Below are 9,226 nucleotides of genomic sequence, written 5' to 3'. Positions count from 1 at the left end.
ACACCCAAGTGTTGGACAAATTTAACCTAGTAATAGTGCTAGATGAAAGATCACCAACGTTATTACATTTCATCCAGAGGAGAACATGAATGTCAACAAATTCAATCACCATCCATCCAATAGTTGCAGTCTTTAGCGTGGGCTGTGTGTTTGCTCACGTGTCCACAGCATGTTTAGATTTACTGCAGTGGCACACGTCTGTGCGACTCAGACTAATCCTATTAGAGCTCTTTCTCCCCCCACCTCTATATTTACCTCACCCCTCTCTGAGATTAACCCAGGTATTTTTCTGCAAGTGCCTCTGCAGATCAATACTCACTTTTCTACAGTAGGACCTGCTGGGGTTTACTAGAACCAGGCTCGACTCAAGCTATCGACTTTCTCAGTTCATTTCTTTGAAGCTCCGCATCCTGGCTGTCAAATCAGATAACAGGATGCAAAAGAATCATTATAATGCCCTGAGGGGGAAAACAGTGACATCAGTAATTACTAAGACTACTAAAGCACCGTTTGGTTGGAGCAGGTTAGGAGGCTTCACTTGATGCATACATATCTGTCTTTTTTCTTTGTTTCCTCTCTGTCTTTCTTTGCCCCTATTTAACCTACATTCCAGTCCTCACTTTGCAATCCAATTTGTCCAATCCAATCCTTCCTTTCCACCCTCCCTTCTTCGCTTTAAGTAATAAGATTGCTACTGTTGAGCTGGAGTTTTAGGGCCCACAGTACACAAACACACAGGCACACAGGAGCAACCTCTGCCCCTGAATTATAGCACTGACACACCTCCAGCTATCTGTAATCTCCCTTAGTTGTCCACAGAGTGCAGGGTAAAGAAATTGCAGAAAGAGGGGTGAAGAGGCAGTGAAAGGTGCCACTGACATAACAAACGTCACAGGATTTAAAGGAAGAAGGAAAACAAATCAAAGGAACAACACAATGGCTTGAAAGAGAGGAAGAACTGGATATATTTCTTTCTTTATAGGAGTCGAGGAATTTCAAAGTGAGGTAAATTATTTGTGGCATATGCAGCTGCCAGAGCACGTACAAAGATTGATGGCCTATTCAATTCGCAACTAACAAAACAAGGCAGTGTCACTAGTATATATCAGGTACGATCGATCAGCTCCAAAAAGTGAACCGGATTATTGTGAAATAACTTTTCCAAATGTAGGATTTAGGCTCTAACCTTTCAGAGTCTCCCAGTAAATCCTCCTTCTGTTTTTTCCAGGTAAGATGCAATGCTGCTCAATTTCAAACATATTTCTCCTACTTCAGCCTTGGAAGTTTCAGTCCAGAGTTGTAGTCTCAAATAGATCTGGCGAAGCTCAGAGCCACAGAGCCAAATCTAATTTGTGAGGTTATCGCTGTCAATTCACAGCCTGCAGCGACTTCTGCGTCAGTGAAATACAGGCTGGCCGAGACAGATAAAGCACACTTCTGAGAAGTTAGGTCTGAACTTTATTTCTACATATGAAATGTATTTCTTATGTGTTTTTTTTGTTCTGAGCCACAAAGTCTGCTTTTAGAAAACACCATCCCATAAATGGTTGATTCATCCTAGCCAGCTGATCCTGGCTGGGCTGTCATGTTGTATATATAGATGACTTTAATCTAAAAAACTATTGTAGCTTGTAGGATAGATGTCAGTGTCAGATGGTCAGTGAGCTCATTGAGGTACATTGTCCTATTGCTGTAGATAACAACACAAAAAATGTCACCAGGGTAATCCACTCAGTACCGGGTAGAGGAGTCCTGGGTACATAAACACACAATTAAGACAATTAAAACACATTGAACGGTAATAACAGTCTGCACAGTCTGTTGATCAAATGTACTAGTGTCCAGATTTCAGTGAGTGGGTTAGAGTTATTTTATGGTAAAACTCTTAATAAGTAACAGCGAATATTGATATTCGAATATTCGAATATTGAATTAAACCAGGTTTTCAAGGGCTATTAGACCATAATGCAATTCAGCCACAATGTGTGTTTTCACAATTTAAAAAAGAAAGAAAATCAATTCTCTTTCTGCTATAGGACTGTTGCTACTTCTCTTCCCAAACATGTGTGGGATGTTGAAAGTCATTCTGAGAAATCACTAATTACTGTGAAGTTAAACTCCTGTGGTTGCACTGAAAATCTCAGATGACATTTTAATGATATTCAACAGTGTAAGAGTAGTTATCCATGGGTGCCGTCGGCAAGGATGCAGGCAATGAACTGCACTAAGCATGATAAAGATCACACACAAATATACACATCTGTATTCCACCCTTCTCCACAGAGGGCCTTTTTATCCTTTCTTTCATCATGGTGGACCTGTTCCTAGACCGAGTTCTGGTGGAGAACAACTGGGACCAGGATGAACTCAACACGGAGAGAGAGATCATTGGGATTATCGAAAACCGCGTCCTGATGCTGTTCTTTGCATCGGCAGAGTGCGTCAAGTGCCAGGAGTTCCTGCCTGTTCTGAATGACTTTTTTAAGAAACTGAAAGATCCAGCATACATTGAATACCCCAAACTGCTCGCACTCATCTATATCAGGTCCCTACCTTTCCTTCTCTTTATCTCTTTGATGCGCTGATGTGAATGCATGAACTCACATTCACTGTTTTATCATACATAACATTATTCCATGTTCTTCTCCTCTCTAGCTTGGACCAATCGGAGGCACAGCAGGAGAGAGTCCTCAAAGAGCTGCACAAAAAGGTTTTGTTTTTGGCCTTTGAGGATCCATACAGGACGTAGGTGGAGAGAAGAAGAGATGTTGTGTAGTTTGAATGTTTTTGTAAATATATTTGTATGTCTAACCTGTTAGAGTGTATGTTTCCAAAGTAAAATGATGACATTTCATTATTGAATAGTGTGCATTGCCTTACCCGTGTGTGTGTGTGTGTGTGTGTGTGTGTGTGTGTGTTTATGTTTGTCAGAGAACTGCAGGCCAAGTTTAAGGTGAAGGATGTACCAACAGTTGTGGTCATTCGTCCTGATGGCTCCATCCTCTCTCCAAATGCTGTGCAGGACATCTGTCGTTTCGGTTGTGACTGTTTCCGTAACTGGCAGGAATCAGCAGAGCTCATTGAGAGGAGCTTCATGCTCAATGAGGAGTTTGAAAACCTAAATATGCGTAGTGCCACTGACCCCGTGAGGAGACTCAAGTACAAGACAGAGGACGACAAGAGGAAAAAGAGATGGTGGAATTTATTGGGAAAGGGCAAAGACGAAAGTCAAGAGGAGGAGGAGAAAGATGGAACGCGCAATGGAAAGAGAAAAGAGGGAGATAAAGTAACTGGGAGGAGAAGATGAAGAGAAAGAATCAAAGAAAAAACAGTGTTTTGTGTTGGTTGTCTTCAAGTCAAGCCTCGTAAATACTTAATCCTTTGTCACTGATACTGCAGCCACTTCAGAGGCTCTGTAAGAAACATGTGGCAATGGGATGTGCAGTAAAATTAAATTAAAAAACAAAAAAAGCCCACTGAAAAGAGCTCCTGCTGGTATGTAGAAGCTACTGTGCCTCTCTGCACAGATCACACAAAACTTTGAAAGGAATGAAATAAGATTGAGTTGCTCTAATATGTTATAAATATGCTACAACTACTACTACTACTACTGTTACTACTGATAACTATTATATATTTAACTATTATCCAGTCCAGTCTTATTACTTTGTCAATTAATGACTAAAGTTAACTAAATACGATAATTAATATTTCAGTCATCAGAGCAAATGTCACTGTTTTCAAACAGAAACATACATATACATGTACAGTATCCTACATGTCTAAAATAATTTCTGCCTATTTATGAGCACCAGAATCCCACTTTAATTTCTGCCAAGTAATTCAGGTCACATCCACTCCATTTCAAGCAGCATCAGGCAAAACATAATCAGTAAATACTGTAATCAACAAACTGTACATTACCTACCCAGCAACAAATGGCAGACAATATTAAAAGTTAGAGAAGAAAGTCAAACATATTGCAGCTAGAGACCCACATATTTTTTCTCATGAGTTGTTGGAGACCAAACCAGAGCTAAAAGGAGTGTGAATATTTACTTATGTTTATCAAGTGGCCAGAAACACAATTTCAAATGAATGTTAATATTGCTGCTGGTTGTGTAAAAAAAGTTCACTAATAGGCCTACATCGTTTTAATATGTTATGGCTGTGTGTTTTTCAGCTTTTTGTGGAGTTTTTATGCCCTCAAGTGGTCAAAAAAACAGTTTTAAAGGTGCAATATGTAATACTGATAATAATAAAATTCTCAGCTTACAATTATGGTAGGAACCGCTAAAACCTCAACAACCTCACCGTCCTCTCTGGCTGACGGACAGACACACTTCCTTGGCTTAGAATTACGGTAGGAACCACTAAAAATACCACTACCTTGCCATCCTTTTCCACCCGACTAAAATACACACTTTATTGGCTTAGAATTCTGGCAACAATCGCTAAACACACTGCAAACTCACGGTCCTCTCCTCCCGATTTACAGCCCCCCTCTCTTGGCTTTAACAAACTCACCGTTGTCGGCTACTGCCGCTGAACAGACTACAAGTTGTAAACAGCCGTGGCCCACATGCCTGGTCCTCTAGTAACGTTATCTAACGTTAGCAGTTATGGCATGTTAGCATGGCGGCGTTAGCCAGGACCATTCGGGATCACTTTACTGGTTGTGTCTCAATTGTAACCAACTTGAGTACTACTTAATTCAATCTGTGTACACGAATGTTACAATGACATAAAATGCCTGTCCCTTGTAGCCGTGATAAATTAGCCTGAAGCTAATGCTTACCTGTTCAGGAGGAAATAAGCCAACTCTGCATCCTTTTGGGCTCTAAGCTGTCTCCATCTTTCAAATACATCTCCAATATTTACCCAGGGTTTGTTACGTCTTGTTGATCCCGTTCATTTGTTTGCTGCTTCCATGGCTGTACTACAGCTGTAGCGCATTGGGTTTGCGTTTTTACAGGTATATCTGGCAACCCGGCTGGCTGTCAAACTGGGCAGTTGTTACCAACACAAAGGCCAAAACACAATCAGAAATTCCGTCATGGAACGAAAATTATAAAAGGAGAAAATATTGGCATTAGCATTGTTGTCAGAAAAGATAGTATTTCAACTTAGCATGTTTCTTTAATATCTGACGATACATTGGGGTCATTTTTGTATTTATTACAGTAAATATATTACATTTTGCACCTTTAAACTAAATTTATGCTGGCGCCTGCTGGTGTTTTCAAATTGAAATCAATATTTTGTCAAGCACTGTGTGTATGTTGTTTATGTTATTCATTTCATTATATTTGCCATGTTAATTATGGCATGTCTCTTGAGCAAATGTTGTATGTTAAATATAAGTTGTATTGATCTCCAAAAACAATACATTCTCTTTCCTGCTAATACAAACTGTAGGCTGTATGTGTGTGTGTGTGTGTGTGTGTGTGTGTGTGTGTGTGTGTGTGGGGGGGGGGCTGTGGCTTCACACTACACACACACACACACACACACACTGCGCACTTTATGTCTCTTGTCCCTCTGTCACCTTGTCTTTCAATCCCTCCCTCCCAGACAGAGGAGGGGAGGTGGAGCGCAGAGACACAAAGGAAGAGGGAGTGAGTAGCTACTGCCTTCAAGGTGAAGGAAAGACAGTCAATGAGTGAACGTGACATAAACTGACAGGCTGTGAACTGATTCAAGTACGACCCAGGAGGAGTTGAAAAGAAGAAGAAAAAACTATATTTTGAAAGCTGTTTCCTTTTTGGATCAAGGGGAGATAACATTTGTGAGAGGTACAGTAAGCAACTGTAAGGATTATCCGATTTAACGGCAAGCAAGATGGGCTCAAGATGGGCTCATATGATTAATGGTTTGTTATTGTTATTGTGGAAACATACTGTCTAATTCGTAGGGTTATCAAATCATGCAGTATGCAAGATAGACCTAAATGCCAAAACTTTCTCAAACCTTCTCATGTGTGTTCTGTGCTTTCTTCATGTTTGGCATGTGCATTTGAAAACCCCTTTACAAGTATCTGTTTTTTATTTATTTCATATATAATATGTTTTGCGCAACTGATGATTTCCCTGTTAAGCAAATATATAATATAAGTACAGTATATAAATAGTTTTTTCATCACTCGCTGTACCTCCCCAAGCCCCAGTCCACCTTCCTGTGACACTTCATCATGGTGGACCTGTTTGTTGACCGGGTGCTGGTGAAGAACAACACGGACCAGGATGAGCTAGACACAGAACGGGAGATTGTCATGCGCCTGCAGAACCGCATCCTGATGCTCTATTTTGCGTCTGCTGCATGTGAGAGCTGCCAGCAGTTTGCTCCGACGCTCACCGACTTCTTTGAACGATTGACAGATGAATTTTATGTGGACCGCGGTGCTCAGCTTGTTCTCCTGTACATAAGGTACAACACACACACACACACACACACACACACACACACACACACACACACACACACACACACACACACACACACACACACACACACACACACATAAACCTAAACTTAATCTAGTCAGCTATTCATGCATACCCCTCCAACCTACATACAATACTGCATACCGTACATGTGTATGACCTTGTACATATAATAATCCCATATTATCTCTTGGAAATAATAAGGAAATATGATTTTCGTAGTCCTCCTCTTAAGGTAGGACGACACATACTGTACAAACAAAGATTTTGATAGGTTTTCTGGACTATATTTATATATAGTATAAATAGTTATATGTCTCCCAGCAACGTGATCTTCCTTTTCTTCCATCCGTTGTCAGTTTGGACCAGTCAGAGGAACAGCAAGAAAGCTTCCTCAAAAAGCTGCCCAAGAAGTGCCTGTTCCTGGCCTACGAGGACCCCTACAGGAGGTGTGTGGGTTTAACCAGTTAGTTGTGTGCACAGCCTGATGGTGGATGATTGTAATGTAAATATACCTTGCTGTATAAATCCATTTGCTGTATGCCAATGTGTGTGCCAGTGAGTGTATGTGTGTGTGTGTGTCCACAGAGAGCTGAAGGCCATGTTTAACGTGGAGGAGCTGCCCACAGTGGTGGTGCTGCGCCCCGACTGCTCCATCCTCATCCCTAACGCGGTGAAGGAAATACTCTGCCAAGGCCCAGACTGCTACCGCAACTGGCAGGAAGCAGCAGAGCTCATCGACCGGAATTTCATGATCAGCGAGGACTTTGAGGGGAAGTCCATGCGCAGCTTGAGTGACCCTGTGAGAAGACTGAAGTACAAGGTGGAAGATAAGAAGAAGAAAAAGAAGAAGAAAAAGGACAGAGGGTGGGGTGGAGGTGGAGAGGAAGATGCAGAAGTGGAGGGAGGAGCGGATGGCAAGGATGGAGGAAGGTCATCATGGTGATGGGACAATACTGTGGGTTTCCCCAAAAGTTACCATGTTTGGTAATAAAAAGCTTTGTCACAAGGTACAATGCTGATGCTGCCAATGTAACACAGCGTTACCAAACAAAACCCTTTTTACAGCTCAATGTCAGACAATACTGGCAAATCTGGCGTTACTGTCACTAGATTTGCTTTTCTATAGCGCCAATCAACTCCTGTGGCCTTACCGGAAAAATATTGCCTGTATAAGTGGGTGTGGATATGGCAACAACCAATAAAAAAGTAAAGTAAAAGACTGTCTAAATTAACACTGAATACTGCTAACCAATGCTGACCTCAGCTTAGAATTGGCTGACTTTAATATCTTTGAAAGCTGCCAAGTATACAGTCAAGCCAAGGTTATGTCTGAGCCAAGTCTTACTATTATGGCTTGTTTTATTACACCCAGGAGATTCTTCCACACATTTTCCCATTTTCAACGACACAGCTTTGTAACGCGAATTTTTTTTTTACGTGGTAATTTGTACCATCCAATCAAAACATCTGAAATCAATGAATTATTCAGCGGCTTTAAAATAATTTTGTTAGTGACTGTTGTGCTTTGAGTGTTTATGAAGTCTGGCTCCACTTTACAGGCTACACATGAAGCAATCAGAGTTATTCAAAGGCAGTCAAGTGAAATTATGGAGAAACTGGCTTTTCTATATAGTCAGTGATTTCCTTTGACATGACTCAGTGTCTTTCATAAGGACTGTGTTTAGCCTTTGCACACTTCCTTGCACACGTAGACTGCATAAATGATGCTTTTATAGGATCAATCAGGATCTAGATAGACAAGAGGAAGATGGGAGGTTATCTTGTATCCTCATTATCTGAGTGACCTAATAATAATAATAATAATAATGCATTTTATTTATGGGCACCTTTCATAGCACTCAAGGACACCTTACAGTTAAAACAAGCAAAAATACAGTTAAAAAGGCAAACATAACTAAATTAAAACAATAACATTTAAAAGATTGAGATAGAAAATTGAAAGGAAGCAATCTATCCATGATTTTGACGTAGAGTGGAGTCATGTGGGGTAGGCCCTTCGGAATAGGTGGGTTTTGAGGGAGGTTTTAAAGGTGGGTAGAGACTCTATGGTACAGATGGACAACGGGAGGGAGTTCCAAAGGCAACACCTAAACCTTTATATGCTGCCATTACTCCTGAAAAGCAAATACAAAAAGCAATAGAGTGCATTTTTGCATGGTAGGAGTAGTGGCAGTAGTGGCAGATTACAGTAACATGCTTCTGCAGAGACAGGTGATGAAACCAGAATGCCATCAGCTGTCATCAAGGTGTGACATGCTTTATAAATGGCGATGACATGATGATTTATTTCAAAGCCGGCAGATTGACAAATAGGCAACATTTTCACAGCAAAGGACTTCCTTAAAATGGAAATATTGCAAATTCCTGTGCTTGATTTATGTGCATATCCTGCTACACAGCAAACAATAGCTTTACAATACCCTTTCTGCGTGTTCTCCTCATATGAGAAATGTGAATGCTAAACCTAAATCTGAGCTGGTCAGTCCTGTAAAAAGACACAACGGTGTAAATAAACATGAACCACTGTTTATTCTACATTCCTCTCCTTTTGCCTACACAGCAGCTTATTGTTGCTCACTCAGACAAACCTTGGTAATATAGTCGAAGCTCCCTCTCTCCCTTCCTCTCTCTGTCTCTGCACACGTACACACGCGCACACATAAACACACACACACACACACACACACACACACACACACACACACACACACACACACACACACACAGACACACACACACGCGCGCGCGCGTTGCGCGCT

The 9,226-nt window shown here is 41.0% G+C and overlaps 2 protein-coding genes across 3 annotated transcripts; both read left to right on the top strand.

Moving 5' to 3' along the window:
* Positions 1-719: 719 nt before the first annotated feature.
* Positions 720-6,036, top strand: LOC120567388 (nucleoredoxin-like protein 1). Of its 2 annotated transcripts, none has more exons than XM_039814348.1 (4): positions 720-1,005; positions 2,284-2,545; positions 2,656-2,745; positions 2,932-6,036. In XM_039814348.1, the coding sequence occupies exons 2-4, from the start codon at positions 2,310-2,312 to the stop codon at positions 3,305-3,307; spliced, it is 702 nt and encodes a 233-aa protein (XP_039670282.1). In that variant the 5' UTR covers positions 720-1,005; positions 2,284-2,309; the 3' UTR covers positions 3,308-6,036. The 2 variants fall into 2 exon arrangements, with proteins under 2 accessions (XP_039670282.1, XP_039670290.1); XM_039814356.1 differs by having other exon boundaries at positions 720-1,228.
* On the top strand, positions 5,686-9,002 carry LOC120567401 (nucleoredoxin-like protein 1). Its single transcript, XM_039814364.1, has 4 exons — positions 5,686-5,795; positions 6,161-6,426; positions 6,803-6,892; positions 7,032-9,002. Exons 2-4 carry the CDS (start codon positions 6,191-6,193, stop codon positions 7,387-7,389), a joined length of 684 nt encoding a protein of 227 aa, XP_039670298.1. The 5' UTR covers positions 5,686-5,795; positions 6,161-6,190; the 3' UTR covers positions 7,390-9,002.
* Positions 9,003-9,226: the final 224 nt, after the last annotated feature.

The sequence above is a fragment of the Perca fluviatilis genome, chromosome 1, assembly GCF_010015445.1.
Source record: "Perca fluviatilis chromosome 1, GENO_Pfluv_1.0, whole genome shotgun sequence".
Lineage (NCBI taxonomy): Eukaryota > Metazoa > Chordata > Actinopteri > Perciformes > Percidae > Perca > Perca fluviatilis.
The sequence above is the reverse complement of the archived record's forward strand: the minus strand, read 5'-3'. Positions and strand labels throughout refer to the sequence as shown.

Coding starts and splice junctions, on each gene's coding strand:
- LOC120567388 (XM_039814348.1), top strand. CDS start 2,310: ATGGTGGACCTGTTCCTAGACCGAGTTCTGGTGGAGAACAACTGGGAC. Junction 2,546..2,655: donor CTCGCACTCATCTATATCAG/GTCCCTACCTTT, acceptor TCTCCTCTCTAG/CTTGGACCAATCGGAGGCAC. Junction 2,746..2,931: donor TTTGAGGATCCATACAGGAC/GTAGGTGGAGAG, acceptor TATGTTTGTCAG/AGAACTGCAGGCCAAGTTTA.
- LOC120567401 (XM_039814364.1), top strand. CDS start 6,191: ATGGTGGACCTGTTTGTTGACCGGGTGCTGGTGAAGAACAACACGGAC. Junction 6,427..6,802: donor CTTGTTCTCCTGTACATAAG/GTACAACACACA, acceptor ATCCGTTGTCAG/TTTGGACCAGTCAGAGGAAC. Junction 6,893..7,031: donor TACGAGGACCCCTACAGGAG/GTGTGTGGGTTT, acceptor GTGTGTCCACAG/AGAGCTGAAGGCCATGTTTA.